Source organism: Ahaetulla prasina, chromosome 2, assembly GCF_028640845.1.
Source record: "Ahaetulla prasina isolate Xishuangbanna chromosome 2, ASM2864084v1, whole genome shotgun sequence".
In the NCBI taxonomy this organism is placed as follows: Eukaryota; Metazoa; Chordata; class Lepidosauria; order Squamata; family Colubridae; genus Ahaetulla; species Ahaetulla prasina.
Genome location: NC_080540.1, coordinates 188,323,896 through 188,340,456, shown reverse-complemented (window position 1 = coordinate 188,340,456; position 16,561 = coordinate 188,323,896). Strand labels below are relative to the sequence as shown.

Below are 16,561 nucleotides of genomic sequence, written 5' to 3'. Positions count from 1 at the left end.
TAGCAACTGAATCTGCCTGCCTGCAATCCATCTCCTTGGTGAGCAACTCAATCTGCCTGCCTCCAATTGGGAAAGTAAATGGGGGGGGAGCTTTAAAAAATAGTTAATTGGGGTTTTTGTAAGGAGGTTTTTTTTTAGACAGCAATTTAAAGTTAAGGAAGTTTTAAATTTAGCTGCTTTTATCTAAAACAGGGGTCTCCAACCTTAATAACTTTAAGGCTTGTGGACTTCAACTCCCAGAGTTCCTCAGCCAGCTTTGCTGGCTGAGGAATTCTGGGAGTTGAAGTCCACAAACCTAAAGTTATTAAGGTTGAGACAATCTAAAAAATATAAATAAAATAAAATAATAAAATAAAATATTTGTGCAGCTTTCTGAGATTTGGTGTGTTTCTGTAGTGTTTCACTTTAACTACACAAACACACAAAATCTCACAAAGCTGTATGTGGCATGTTGTGTGTGTGTGAGAGAGTCAGTTGTGTTGTGGTGTGTGTGTGTAAAGTGTGGAATTTGGTTTTTGGTACCTCTTATTGTTTTGTATACTTTGTTTATTATTTTAATTATTTATTGTTATTGGCCACGCCCATCCAGTCATCTGACCACCAAGCCATGCCCACCAATTAAGCCACGCCCACAGAACCGGTAGGGTAGGGAAAATTTTTAGATTTCACCCCTGGTGCTGGGTCTCTGTGCCTTCCTGGGTCTTACCGTTGTCCTTTTGTCTGTGCTTCTTGAAGTATTATGCCTTTTTATGTGTAGTTGGCTGTTTCTGATCTCACTGCAGAACTTTAGACTTTCTAGAAACACAGCTTGAAACTATATATAAGGAATCAGAAAAATAACAGTCCTCCCAACCCCCATCCTTGGCCATCCAGAAAATCTCATGTCTTTTCTTTCATTAAAAAAATTGTTACTAAAAATTGTAATTCACACACGTTATTGGAAAAAATTCTCAAACTAAAAGTATAAAGGGAACCCTGAATTTTTTTTGACAAAACACAGCAGAATTAAGGCACCTTCACTGAATTTATTTCATTTACAAGGCTTCTTGTAATATAAAAATATGGAAGAATAAGCAAATAAGGTAATTAAAAATGACAATTTACAAACAATCCCATATTAATAATGATTAATAGCATAGTATTATAGACAAACATTTTCAACTGAATTCTGTCAGAGTTCCAATGGATGCCCTAATTAAATCATGAGCCTTGAGCCAAGCTTCAAAAGAAATCCAGTTATTTATTAGAAGCTTCATGTCGGGATGTTCCAAGTGAAGCCAACTCTGACCTCATGTAATTTACGGGGCAGACTTGACCCTGTTTCCCCCCTCCGCTCAGGATGTGTCATCAGTCACATTCGCCAACGGAGCAATTTCACGGGTTGTAGAGATCACTCCCCTCCAGCCGCTGTGGGTAACCCTGGGAGACAGCCTTGAGAGAGATATGTCTGGAATGTGCTTTTGTTTTGGCTACCGTGCTGCTTTGCCGTTTTCCCATCCCCCTTGCCTATGGCAATTCGAGAGCAGGCCAGGAATGCTTTGCGAGTTCACAAATTCTAAATTTTATATTACTTCCCAACAGAAGTAATTATTCAAATAAGGTTGCTTTTTATTTTTAAGGCAAATGTTTCAGAAACGTTATAGTTGTCTTCTGTACATAAATGATATAATAGAGATATACATACATATATTCTATTCAGGTTATTTAATATACAATGGCTCAGAAATAAGATCCACCAAAATCAATGGAACTCATCTGTGTTTGCATACTTTCAGAACATCTAATCTAATCAGTTATTCATAGAAAACAGATAAATTCTAAAAAAAAATTTCTAACACATAAAACTTTGTGAGATTTTATTCAATAGTGAGTACTATACCCAATTCTATTATTAACATGAGTTAGTAAACAATTTCTCTTGTTAATTTTTTAAAATTTGATTAATTTTTTGAAAGCTTTTTCAGTTCTTTCGGTGGATTTTGTCGTTTTGTGCCAGGACGGACAAGTCTTGTTCTTCTCCGTAGTGATCCTGTTAATCCAAAAATAAGTCAGATAAGGTTATTTTATTTATTGTTTTTATCAGTTAAATATTCATAAAAATATAGCAAAATACATTAATTATGATTATTATTGCTTTAAGAATATGCTTATAACAATAATAATAATACACATAAACAACTAAGATAAGTACAAGTTGAAAAGTAGGTATTCTTCCCTCAATATCCATTAGTGATATTGATTCAGAATTTTTAACTCTTTTTCAGTGCTTTATTGTTTCATTTTTTGATATTATATGCTCAACTAGTATAATGCAAGTTGATATTTTGTGTAAATGGATTTACCAAATTTCTCTCTAAATATTTAATATTATTATATTTTATAAAGTAGTTCACATAAAGAATCTTGCCATCATTTTTAAATTAAAACACATTTAAACTTTTTTAGTTAAGCATAGTTAGAACATGTTAATATTAGAAACCTCTTCGTACCTTGTGCCTTTCTAGATGATTGTACTTTTCTTACTGGGATGTCTAAAAATATTGAAAACAATATCTTTTATTGTAAACATTTGATAATAATAACATAGGTTCAGGATAGGGGGAAAGTTCAAGCAACATGACAGTAATTATTAGTTCTCTAGATTCTGTCAACAGTGCTAAAAATGTTGATATAAAACTACTATTGAGTCAACATTTCAACAAGACAAAGTTTTTTATTTTATTTCATCCAGATTTAAAAGATTTAATCCATACTATGCAAAAAATAAAGTGGGAAATAATGGTTTGTATCTATAAATAAATAAATTTATTGTAGCATACATATCAGTTTAGCTATAGGACACACAAACACAAACACAAACACACACACACAACATGAAACAATTTCTAAAGCTTCTCATTTAGCGTAGATAAAGACGTAGGGAAGTTTCAGGCATTTGTTATCATTCTAATCAGCAATCTTGTCAGGGTTTTTTTTAGCTTTCACCATAACCACCTCCATAAAGCCCCAAGGAAAATAATTACAAGAATAATTCTATTTATTGTATGACTGACCTTCCAGATGAATTTTCTTTATTTCTCTTTCAATAATCTGTGGCTCTCCTTCAAATCTTTTAGTAACTTTAGTGTACTCAGATCCAGCTATGATAAGCATTAAAAATGAAGGTTACCATAAGGAGAATATTTTTGGCAAAAGAGTGATCCAGGCATTAAATTCTGAAATCTTACTCTGTAGATTGAGGCAACGATAGTCAGGAAGGAATGACAAATTCCTAAACATTTTCTTAGAAATGACCATTGAGACTTCTTTTCTAGGATTGGTAGTTGAGCATAGAAAGCCAGTTTGCTGAACTAATTAAGGCACAAGCTAGAAACCAATATAGTTTTAGTCCTAGACTAAAGGGACAATGCCACCTAGGTGACTTTGGGTCAGTCAACCCTAGGAAAGAGACAATAGCAAAAATACTTCTGAACAATCTTGCCAAGAAAACTTCAGGGACTAATCCAGGCAGTTGCCAAGATTCAATGCTTCTCTCTCACACACATAACACACACACACACACACACACACACACACACACACACACACCATTTATTTGATGCATTCATAAAATATGGAAGGAGTACACAGCTTTTTCTCACAGCTTGCATGGTTTTATGTTGCTATACACAAAGAATAATTTGCTTGTGTGGTATTTTGGCCTAAAAGGTTCTGGGTATTATCTCAAATGTCTATGGGCCAAGTGAAATTCTAAATTGCTGTATGACTCTAATTAGATATAAAAGCTTGAGCTGCACAAAAGAGGAAAGTTTCTAAATGGCAACAAAGATTCTACCTGTAGCTTACGGTAGATAGAGAAGTCTGAAATCTTTGACACCCAAAGCATGAATGCTTTGAATTAAGCATGAATTAAAAATAAAGACTGAAGTATCTTCATTTTTTGTATTTTTATTTGATATATAGTGACCAGACATCCCGCTTTTGGCGGGACAGTCCCGCTTTTTAATAATTTGTCCCGCATCCCGCAGCAATTCCAAAAAGTCGCGATTTTTTTTTTGTTTCACTCCCATTCTGAAAATGGGAGGCGGCAATGCAAGAGGAGGAGGCGGAGAAGGGGGAGTGGCGGAGAAGGGGGCACAAGAGGGAGGAGAGACGCCGCTTGACTTCACCCGAGAGGAAGAGAAGAGCCAAGAGGAGAGCTGAGCCTGCCTGGAAGAGCGGAGAAGCAGCAGCCGCTCCTCCTCCTTCAGGCAGATGGCAACACTCAGCGCGCATGCGCAGCCCCCCTTCCCCCCCGCGTCAATGTTGTCCCGCTTTGCCATTGCTGAAATCTGGTCACTTAAATTTGATAAATTTGATTTGAGTCTGAATAATTTTTAGCAATTATTTTATGCTATAACAAGCATTTCAGTACATGAAAACAGATTAACAGGAGTGTTTTAGCAATGGGGGCAAGCCATTCAGCTGTTTTAAAATCTGCCTGCTATTAGATTCATAGCTTGCAGTCTGAGGTAATATATGTCTTATCTAAATTCAACAAGAATTCATTCACTCATTTAAATGCAGAATTGTCATTAATTTTTTGAATACATGCATTTTGGGTCATTTTTTTTTTAAAAAAAGTAACATACATACATAACAATTTATTCTTGTCCTGTCTTGCTAGAAAGATGTGCTGACATTCTTTTGCCCTGGTGAGTTTGCCCAGGTAAAGATGAGAAGGTGAAAGCAAAGGAATACTGCCATTTTAACTCACAAATTTACCAGTGGCTTCATTGCTTTAAGAGGGCTGGCCAATTTATGCTAAATGTTCATTACTGGGGGGAGGGGAGTTGTTTTCATCCACAGGCTTTTTTTTAAGCAATGACAAGAAAAATAGATTAGTGATTTGGAATGTATATCTGAACATGTTTTGTTTCTTTATTTGAGATGATAGAATCTCTTGTTGTTAAATTTTATTTTGCAACTAATTGTTTGTAAATCTTATCTACTGATAGTTACACAGAGATAATCCTTTTTATCTTTTATTGAAATTAAAAAGTTATATGCTGTACATATACACATATATGCTAAATATAAAATGTAATTTAATACTGCAACCTGCCAAGAATCTTGAGAGATATAAAGTATATAAATAATTTTAACGTCTAAAAATGTTATACATTATTTTAACTTTAGTATGAGGTTAGAAAATCAAGGGCTTCAGAAAATATTGCCCAAACTACTGATTTCCTTTTTTAAAAATCTTTTAAATCTTTTAAAAAATAATCTTAGACCAATGGGGAACTACCAAAGGATTGGGAAAGAGCTGATGTGGCTCCCATCTTCAAAAAAGGAAAGAAAAAAAAAAACAGACCCAGGAAACTACAGCCCAATCAGCTCAAACTGATTGAGCCTAATATCAATACCTGGAAAGATACTGGAAAAATAATAAAAAAGAGATTTGTGAACATCTAGAAACAAATAAAGTTATAACTAGTAGCCAGCATGGGTTTGTTAAAAACAGATCATGCCAAACCAATCTTATTTCATTCTTTGACAAAGTGACTAAATCAGTAAACCAGCGAAATGCTGTGGACATAGTATATTTAGACTTCAGCAAGGTATTTGACAAAGCAGACCACAACCTACTTTTTTTGTAAGCTAGAAAAACCAGATGGTTTTGTAACTGGCTGACAAACCGTACTCAACAAATAGTCTTTAATGGTATTACATCTACATGAAGGGAAGTAAGCAGTTGGGTACCACAAGGTTCCATCTTAGGCCCATTTCTCTTCAATATCTTCATAAATGATTTAAATGAGGTAATAGAAGGGGAACTCATCAAATTTGTAGATGACACTAAGCTGGCAGGAATAGCCAACAGCCCAGAAGACAAGCTCAGGATCCAAAAAAATCTTTATAGACTTGAACAATTGGCCCTATCCTGCAAAATGAAATTTAATGTGGAGAAAAGCAAGGAAAAACCAAAGTACAGATTAGGCTAGACCTGGCTCAAAAACAGTAACTGTGAGAGGGACCTTGGAGTCCTAGTGGATGATCATTTGAATATGAGTCAGCAGTATATGGCAGCTGACATATACTATGTATTGTATTGTACATAGGATTGTAAAATACAATCCTTGGTTGTATAAACAGAGGCATAGAATCAAAATCATGTGAAGTAGGCCACACCAGGAATACTGCATCCAGTTTTGATACCATATCGCAAAAAAGATGTTGAGACTTTGGGAAAAGTGCAAAGAAAAGCAACTAAGATGATTAAAGGCCTGGAGACTAAAACATGAAGAATGGTTGCAGGATTTGGGTTTGGCTAATCTGAGAAAAGAAAGACTAGGGGGGGACATGATGGCAGTATTCCAATATTTGAAAGGCTGCCACAAAGAGGGGGTCAATTTATTTTCCAGAGCACCAGAGGGCAAGAAACAATGGATGGAAACTAATCAAGGAGAGAAGCAACCTGGAACTAAGGAGCAACTGCCTAACAGTGAGGACAATTAACCAGAGGAACAGTTTGCCTTCAGAAGTTGTGGGTGCTTCATCACTGGAGGTTTTTCAGAAGAGACTGGACAGTCACTTATCTGAAATTGGTATATGGTCTCTTGCTTGAGCAGGGGGTGACTCAAAGACCTCCAAGATTCCTTAAAGCTCTATTCTGATTGGTGATATTTAAAAGGCTAGATAAGAACCAATGGATGGAAAATAATGAAGAAGAGAAGGAACCTAGAACTAAGGAGAAATTTCATGACAGTGAGAACAATAAAGCAGTGGTTGCCTTCAGAAGTTGTGGATGGTTTATCACTGGAGGCTTTTAAAAAGAGACTGGACAGCCATCTGAAACGGTATAGCGCAGTGATGGCTAACCTTTTCCAGACTGAGTGCCGAAAGCGCACGTGTGCACAAGCGAATACGTGTGTGCCCGTATCAAAGACCCACCCCTGCGCATGCACATGCGGCCACCCCGCATGTGCCCCACTCCCTGCACATGCACGTGAATGTGCCCCTGTACATACACTCACGCGCCCCCATGTGCATGTGCCCCCCACGCATGTGCCCCGCACGTGCCCTGCCCCCCCCATTTTCAGCAGAGACCTGAAGACCAGCTGGCCAGTGGGAGGTGCGCACACATGCGCAGTGGAGCTGAACTGGGGTGACGGCTTACATGCCATAAGAGAGGGCGCTGTGTTCCACCACTGGCACACATGCTATAGGTTCGCTATCATGGGTATAGTGTCTCCTGCTTAAGCAGGGGATTGGACTAGACGACCTTCAAGGTCCCTTCCAACTCTGTTATTATGTTCTATTCTTCATTCTAGCTATTTGGATAATTCTAATCTGCCAACTAAGAAAAGGCATTCTAAAGTAATAAAGATAAATAAAGTAATCATTATAGATTTAAAAGTTATAGATTACTTATTTCTTTCTTGGCAAAGAATACTTAAACTGAAAGGCCAGGATCTCATTTTTGGCTATGTAATAGAATAAATCCTTATATATTATGATGGCTAATGTTCTCAAATGTGGAATACCAAGAAAGCTAACAATAAAATGGAAATAAAATCCTCCTTCCATGTCTGGCTGAGATTGGGAATGGAGCAGCATGTATTGTCACAGCAGCCTTTGAGAGGCAGTAATATCAAACCTTTGCTGTGAATTGGAAGGCCATTACTCAAAACATGAGGTTCTATAATTCTGAAGTAGCTTTTTCTGGAGTAGTTCACAAGTTTTCAGAATATATGCATGAATCATTCTTCAACTCTATCTTCTTCCTTATTTACATGCAGTCTTTATGTCAGCTAACAGTTTTCTTGATACTGCTATAATATATATCTGGCAATAAACCTTTCTGCTGCCCCAGCTGTACTGAGCATTGCTTGAAGGCTTTCATTTTGTTGAATCATGGTGCCAAGCCATAGCAACAGGATGTTTATTGCAATGATAAATTAAAGGACTGGAATCTTGAAACTCTTCAAGTTAATTAACTAATAGCTGACATCAACATGCCTAAAATATAGAGGTACTTTCCATATGCAAAGAATTGTAATTATTAAGTTTCTAATTGTAAGTTTAAAACATAAAATCTGTAATTGATGGAAAAAAATGTTAAGCATGCCTTTGTTAACTTATGAGCAATGAATATTCACAATAATTAAAAAGGCAAAAGATCTGGCATTTCCCAATGTTTTTTTAAATATTTCTTGGGAGTTCCAAATGTATTGGGTTACATGGGTGTGTGTACATGTGAATCTTCAGTGCTCACTTAAAACTGTTTAAAGACTGAGCATAAGCAATACACATATTTTTTCTCAGTATGGATTTGTGGAAGTAAGCAGAATACCCAAATATTTTGTTTTCATATTCAATTCTTGAAGTTTGATCCATAGATTTTTCTTTCCATGAATCAGTCTTTAAAAAGTTAAGACATTAGCTTGTCAACTCTTAAAGTTCATTAGGATGAAATTAGTTTTCTTGCACTCACTAACCTCCCTGGAGGAGTCGTTTGATTTCTTCATCATCCAGTAAATGACCATCACCTTCAATGAGTTTAGTCACCTTGGTAACCTCTGAGAGGACATATATTTATGACATGAAAGGTTTTTATAGGACAACATGAGAAAGTGTAACTATAGTAAATGTAAAAAAATTATTTTAGAATTATTTCGTTTATTATAAATAATCAGTATTTGGCTAATTTTGCAGTAAAATTGAAACAATTTGAATAGTGATACTGAATGCTGAAAACCTTTATGTTATAAAGATTTCCATTGATAGCATTCAGTACAGTAAGTGATGTTGAGACTGCTTTTTTATTTTTAATCATTGTTTATAAATTGTACATACTATGAGTCAGGCAGGCTTGGAATTGAGTTTAGAATTCAGGTGCTCTTCTAGTATTGTTGAATTTTCATAAATGTAGTCATTTCAGGTAATGAACATGCTTCAATGCAATCCATAAATCTTCTCAGATTAATCTCAGACTAACCTACTAACCTTCCTCTAGCAATTTCTTAAGAGTCTCTTCGCTATCTGTTCCTCCACCAGCAGTGATTCGAGTATATTTCAGTTCAGGGCCTGAAAAAGATTCAGCAATTTTTACTTGGAATTTCTATGCTCTTAATGTTATATTGTGATCATCAGGCTCTTCCTTAATGTTATATGATTATAAAATTATATTATATGTGATGTGTTTGGTAGCTAGCATGTCATATGCAGAAAAAAACACTAAGATTTCAAAAGATGGATGATCGCTTGTGACAAGTAAACAAATTGCTGAAAGATGTCCACATAGAATTCATTATCACATTATTTATAAAAGATTAAACGTCTATTGACTTCACTGAGATTTAAATGTACTATAAACATGCAGACAGTAAAATAAAAATCAGTAAGTGGAGCACATACAACTAAAGGAAACTTTAAGCACAAATTACATCTTTTTGTATAGAGAGCAGAGGATATATCTAGGATATTTTAGTTGGATTTCTTAGTTTTCTTAAGAAGATATGTTGTACTACCAGTCATTAGAGAGACTATTTTTGTTGCTAAAACTAAACATAAATGTCCCAGAATCAGAACTTACAAGAAAATTTAAAACAGTAAATATTATTCCCCACAGATCAGTATGAAATTTGAATTTTTAAGACTGAAACTACTTTAAATTAATTTTACCTTGAATAATTCTTTCTTCAGTCACCTCTTTTTCAGTCACTTCCACAGGATGCCCATCAATTATTTTTGTGTATTTTTTAATTTTAGGCTCTATAAGAAAACATTTTTAAATGGTTAATGGCAAGATCATTGAAATTTACTAGGCTACTTTTGGATTTTTAGACAGTGGGAAAAGTGCTAGAAATAGTTAATTCAGATGTTTTCATTAGATTATAGAGATGCCTTGAAAGAAATAAGAGCATGCCAGTTTGGCCAAGATTATATACTTTCAAACTAAAAATTGTTTGTTTTTTTAAAAAAAAATCTGAATAAAATATTTAGTTATTTTAAAACATATTGAATTTTTTTGCTTGGCTTACAGTTTTATTGAGAGCTTTGAATAACAAAAGTATCATGTTTCTTGATTATTCTGCAGTTGAAAACATTGATTGAATCACTAAGAAATTAATAGAATTGGCAAATTGTTATTGCTACATTGCATCTTAGGTCTACAGTTCAATATTTTTTTAGCATGTAGAGTGAAAAATGATTTCTTTTATTTGCATTAATAGGAAAGAAATGAAAATTAAAACATTTAATATTCTGATGCAATATTAAAACATGCTAAAAGCAAATCTATAGCTGCAAGACTCAGTCCTCCCACTTGTATCTAAACTTTGGAACAGGTATTTTGAACACTTTTCCAAATCCTTCTAGTTAGTACTGCCCAGACCATGAAATATACTCACCTCCATGAATCACTTTAGTTATTGTCTCTCCTTCCCTGACCAGCTTAAATTCTGGCTCCCCTTCAATCACTTTGGTGAACTTTGTAATGGATGGCACTGCAAAGCATTGTTAAAACATCATGAAATGTGTTATAAAAGTGACATATGAAAATTTTATGTAAGTTTCAAAATATCTCAGAGAAAAATACTCTTGAAAACATAATATCTAGAAATCAACTGCAGAGCCAGTTCTAAAGCTTCTGGATTTGGCAGAGCATATTCAGAACAATATAGTCATACCATAATCAGAGTGTAGCATTAAACTGATTTAAATGCTTTGACTGAGGTTTAAAATATGAAAAATTATTGATATACTGTATACTTTAACCTGTATATTGGTGTTTATTTATTTTGATATAATGCATATTATATAAGCAAAAATATCATAGAGGTTTGCATGCATGGGCAGCAGGTTCAGAAATTGGCAGCTCTTTGACATAACTATAGCAAATCATAATTCCCATTTGCCATTTTGATCTTTAACGTTATTTATTTGTTTGCCATTTTTTTATAAGCCATCTCAAATGTCCAACCAACTTTTTAAACAATAAACATGCAGAAAATAATAATGAAAAACAACAACAAAATAATATATAATTATTATTTTAGGGAAGGAGGTTGCATGGTTCAGATGATGGAGTGATATTACCACTAAGCACACCATCTCTTCTGTTTCCAATCTCAAATTAAGTATAGGAATTCTGCTGAAAAATATAGATTGATCTATATTTGGTTGATCTATGTGGTATTTCTGTAGTTCCGAATAAATTTATAGATTTTATAAAGGTTTTCATTAAAACATAATTGATTATAAGAATAAACTGTTGCGGAAAGTTATTCTAGTATTACATGCTATTTCCAAGAGAGGTTGCTCTTTGTTCTCTTTCACACAGTTTACCTTCAATCTCCTTTCGAATTGTGGAACCACCAACTACCGTTGTAATCTTTTTAATATCTGTTGGAAGAAATAATTTGTTCACTTATGATTTTTGCCTCTTAAACACACACAGTAATCTAATCTAATCTAATTAATTCTGCTAGGATTTTATCTTCCTTTATTCATGGTAGTTGTAAAATCTATTGAATCTTTCTATTCAAATATGTTTAAAATACATGGCATATTGAAAACATACAGAATATGAGAAGAAAAAATATGGTATCAGAGTTTTGTTTGAAATGTCCATTATGCCCTTTCTCACCTTAAAGTCTAGGAAAAAAATATATCTTTTCCTCATGTGATCAGAATATGATGAACACATTTCCACTGTTGACTTGAGGTTTGCACCCTCTCTGGTAGATGTTCTCCCTAACTTAGCTTTGACAACTTTTATCAGACCCCAGCATTCCCTTTTTAGGAAAAGTGGATGAGAAGGTGCCAATTGTTCAATTCAGAGTCCTAGAAGAAATGGATTATCTGGATTTCTGCTAGTCAAGATTTAGACCCAGCCATATATCTTCATCAGGACATTAATGAGGAAGTATGCATCTTTTTGACCTGTCAGGTGACTAGCAACCATGGCATCTTGTAAATTGCCTAGAAGAGCTGGAAATTGGAGCCCTGTTCTTCTGCTCCTTTGAATAAAGAATTCCAGTCTGCAATATTTTTATTTATTAATTAATTATTAAGCAAATTTATATGGCCAGCTAATTCACTCATGGTGATTCAATTATGGAGGGCAGGGGAGTACTATAAGGCATGGTTTCTCCAATGCAGATCGTCACAAGGCCCAATGTTCTTCCCCATGTTATTTAGCATCTATATGAAGCCAATGGAATAATTCTGGCAAATTAGGATGAAATGTCTTCAATACATGGATAATATTCAATTATGCATTGCTACTTCAGGCCTGTTTATTTTAGATATTAAAGCATCAGGCTAGAAACCAGGAAACCATGAGTTATAGCCCCACATTAGGCATGAATCCATGAAAAGATTCAATGAGTATATGGAAACTATTAAGTCTAGATGGATTGGGGGGAAAAAACTAAACTGAATCCCTCAAAGACCAAGTGCTTTTTTTGTCAATAAACTTCCAGGAACTTCAGAAATTCAAGATAGATTGCACTTCCCATGAAGGAATTGATTCATGATTAAGGATCCTTCTGGATTCACATCAATTGCTTAAAGCTTTAGACAATGGCTGCTCATTACAATGAATATATATTTAGATATTTGGGGAAATAATTATATACAATCCAAGCAGTTGTTGAAACCCAACCTCTGACAGCAATAAATATATTTTAATGTCTGAGCCTTGTGAAAGCAAATCAAATATTTACCAACAAGAAGTATGCACTGAATTAAGCCATATTGTTGCACAAATTTAACAAGCTCTAGTAAGATGTTATCCAAAATAATAAACTTATTTTTAGTGCCCACATTATCCACATTAAATATTATTCTTCTGATGAAAGGGCAGTTAATTCATCAACAAATCTCGAATTGAATTGAATTGAACTGAATAATTTATTTGGTCAAATGTGATTGGACATATAAGGATTCTGTCTCTGGTACAGAAGCTCTCAGTGTACATGCAAAGCTACAGAATAATGATAATCTGAACAATAATAGCATCTGGCAGTTAGCTTACTGATGGGACAGTAATTACATCATAGCCGTGTAATACCACTACAAAAGTCACTGCATTGGTTATTAGTAGGCTTTCAGTCCAATACAAATTCTCTCAAGTCCCACCTTTCCTAGGTTGAATCTGCCATTCTAATAATAAGAGAACAAGAATATCTGCTTAGAGTCTCCCCTTTGTTTGAGATGAGATACGCCTTCTCTGTTGTGGTTTCTATTACTTTGGATCTCTTTGCTTTGGAAGGTTCACACAGCTCTCTCCCTTCTGGCATTTCATAAAATTATTAAAACAACACTATTCCATCATACTTTTAAGATGGGTTAAATGTTTTTAGCCACCATCTGAGGTATTTCAGTTAATTATATGTCTTTCTTTTTATTTTGTATTTTTACTTTGTTGTATGCTGCCCAGAGTCTATGGTTTGGAGAAAGTTATAAAAACTGTTGAATAAATAAAATCTTTGTATATAAAGTAGAGGGCTGTTGTTGACTCATCAGTAATGGTATTCTAAGCAATGATTTAAAAAACCCTCCAATATTAATCATATCCTGGGGTAAAGTCAGATTACTAGGATGGCAACCCATGTGTTGGCTGCATAAAGGAATAATTACTATTATTTTCTGTACTTATTTCAGCTGTATTAGTATTCCAAGTGTGGTCTTAACAATGCAGTATAAACTGGTACTAGCACTTCATCTGATCTTGATACTACCCCTCTGTTTTCACTAGTTGATCAAGGTTAAGAGCCTCATAACAAAGTCTGCAAACAAATAATCTGTTTTATTAAGGTATTATGGATTCAACTCAAATTATCTAAAGATCTATGGCAGTTTTGAAAGAACTCCTTTGGAGCTAAAAGCATTCCAATGAGACCCACCTAGCATTCTATATTATAAAACAAGCTCTGTTTCATCCCATGATAACCATCCAGGAGTGTAAGATGCACTTGTGAATCTTCACTGGCTTCACTGTAATTCATTTGAGTTTTGTCTTGAAATTATTACAAATCTATGATGATGATGATGATGATGATGATGTTCAAAACTGAAGGAATTAGAGCCATAAATGCCATCATCACCATCACATCATCCCTCCTTAGCCCTTCTTTTTCCACATGTTTAGAAATAAAGTCAGGATAGTTTATAGCAAATACAAGATCACTGTGATGTTGTCATGTTCAGCATAGCATGACTAAAACTGCCTCAAACATTCAAAATCCACACATCTTCAAGCTGCCCTTATCTAAACTGCTAAATGATTTTCCATGCCTGTAATTATTTGCAATTGAACATTTTAGCTTTTAAACTACTTACTGTAAAATGTTAGTGGAATTTCTTTAAATGTGCTACCACGGATAAACTGTGGAAAAAATATTTTTAAGATTCAATTAAATCACGTGTATTTATAAGAAACAAGAAAATGAAAACTGCTGAGTTACAGTGCATTAAATGGGCCAATTCTATTAAACAAAAAGCTTAATGAAAATCTAAAATAAACGAAGTAGAGAAATCATGCAGAGAGTTTTTCAAAGTCCTTAATAGTAGCTCTATTCTGGATCATATACTCAGAGATTTAAGGAATGGTGCAATCAGCAATAGGTTTCGTTACCAGGCTAGGTAACATCATCAGTGGAATTTTGAGAAAATTCCACTGACGATGTTTACCTAGCCTGGTAACGAAACATTCAGAAACTAACCCACAAGCTCTGCGAATGAACCTTCACCCTCATCCTATACCTGAGCTACCAATATTTGCCACCATCAATGAGATTTATCTCTGAGTAAATATGTCTAAGATTAGAGTAATCATAGATTGGAAAGTAAATGCTAATTATATTCATTTTATAAATAATATAGATTTACAGAATCTATACAAACTCCTTAAAACTGCTTTTTCAAAGCAAAGAAAAAATGCTTTTAAATAGTATGAAAGAGGAGGATGGGGAGACTTTCCTTGTATTTATTTTTTCTTTTGACAGGACTATCACTGTCCCAGGAAATTACCGATCCTATGGGGAAAAAAACCTTATCATGACTAACTGTCCATTGGAGCATTAAAAGGACATGGATCATATGGAATGGAATTCTCTACATCCTAACCATATCCCCCACTTTTTCTAGAAAGTTCTTTTTCCTGGCTGATATTGAGTGGGAATGGAAAAGAATCGAGGATGTCCATCAATCATTGCTCTAAAATTGCTTGCTATTAAATCTCCAAGGGCAACTGTAGCTCTCAACTGCATTACAGAGGTAAAATAAAGTTTAGCTATGTGAGAAGCATAGTTTTTGTTGACACTTTTCAATGACAGGAAAAATGCTCATTAACATAGCCATGAGGAAGAGTGATTATCTATGTCGGACTTGAATTCATGGCCATTAAATTGTTTGCAAAATAATGTTTTGTGACAGAAAAACTATAGACATATTCCTTGGACGGTAATTGATCTCCACATCTTATTTGAGACTGAATTTCCTTTAACTATTAGTGCATATGGTCTAAATGTTGCTAAAATATTTCTAAAATATTTTATTTTATCTAGGTGAGATGGTGGCATATAAATTTAATAATCATAATAAATAAAAGGAAGAGGTAATATGGTAATAAATAAATAATAAATATGGTCTGCATTCCTTCTACCTCAAAGCACAGCAAATAATCATACCTTAATCTGAATGTACTTGATCAATTTTCTGAGAATTGCAAGGAGCTGATCATTTCCAACAGGCATATCTAAAACAAAATATATATTTTAAGTTAAATAAGGCATTTAACAAAGTAAACTACAACCTACTTCTTGGTACACTAAAAAATGTGGAATAGACAACATTACCACCAGATAGATTTGTAGCTGGCTGACAAACCGTACACAACAAATAGTCCTTAATGGTACTACATCCATTAAGAGAAGTAAGCAGTGGGGTACCACAAAGTTCTGTCTTAGGCCCAGTACTCTTCAATATCTTCATAAATGACTTAGATGAGGGAATAGAAGGGGAATTCATCAAATTTGCAGATGACACTAAACTGTTAGGAATAGCCACACCCGTGAAGACAAGCTCAGGATCCAAAAAGATCTTGACAATGTTGAACAATGGACCCTATCCAACAAAATGAAAGTTAATGTGGAGAAAAGCGAGTTTTTACACCTGGGCAAGAAAAATCAAAAGTATAAGTACAGATTAGGCGAGACCTAGCTCAAAAACAGTAATGGTGAGAGGGACCTTGGAGTCCTAGTGGATGATCATTTGAATATGAGCCAGCAGTGTACAGCAGCAGCCAAAAATGCTAATACAATCCTGGGTTGTATAAACAGAGGCATAGAATCAAGATCACGTGAAGTGTTAGTGTTCTATTCACAGAACAAGACGATAAGAAAGGAGGCAAGGCAGGGTACAGTTTACAGCTGTTTATTCTAACAATAATGGCTAACAAGGACTCGCTCGATATGCTAACAACCAGGAAAGAATGAGCTAGCTTCTGCTGACCAAATAGCTCTTTTATACTGAGCTGTCAGCAGCTTGCCCAATCAGAGGGCGCCAA

At 34.6% G+C, this 16,561-nt stretch overlaps 1 protein-coding gene across 4 annotated transcripts in view; it reads right to left on the bottom strand.

Annotated features, from left to right (window-relative positions):
- Positions 1 to 1,011: 1,011 nt before the first annotated feature.
- Positions 1,012 to 16,561, bottom strand: part of POSTN (periostin) — a 96,333-nt gene continuing 80,783 nt past the window's right edge. Inside the window, exons 15-24 of one of the 4 annotated variants that reach the window (XM_058169277.1) lie at positions 15,684 to 15,751; positions 14,335 to 14,380; positions 11,335 to 11,391; positions 10,398 to 10,493; positions 9,670 to 9,759; positions 8,992 to 9,072; positions 8,484 to 8,564; positions 3,054 to 3,140; positions 2,490 to 2,531; positions 1,012 to 2,029 (exon numbers count right to left, since the gene is read on the bottom strand). In XM_058169277.1, the coding sequence (XP_058025260.1) occupies positions 1,941 to 2,029; positions 2,490 to 2,531; positions 3,054 to 3,140; positions 8,484 to 8,564; positions 8,992 to 9,072; positions 9,670 to 9,759; positions 10,398 to 10,493; positions 11,335 to 11,391; positions 14,335 to 14,380; positions 15,684 to 15,751 (737 nt within the window). In that variant the 3' untranslated portion in view covers positions 1,012 to 1,940. The remainder of the gene's footprint in view (positions 2,030 to 2,489; positions 2,532 to 3,053; positions 3,141 to 8,483; positions 8,565 to 8,991; positions 9,073 to 9,669; positions 9,760 to 10,397; positions 10,494 to 11,334; positions 11,392 to 14,334; positions 14,381 to 15,683; positions 15,752 to 16,561) is intronic. The other 3 variants (XM_058169279.1, XM_058169278.1, XM_058169280.1) reach the window with 3 other exon arrangements.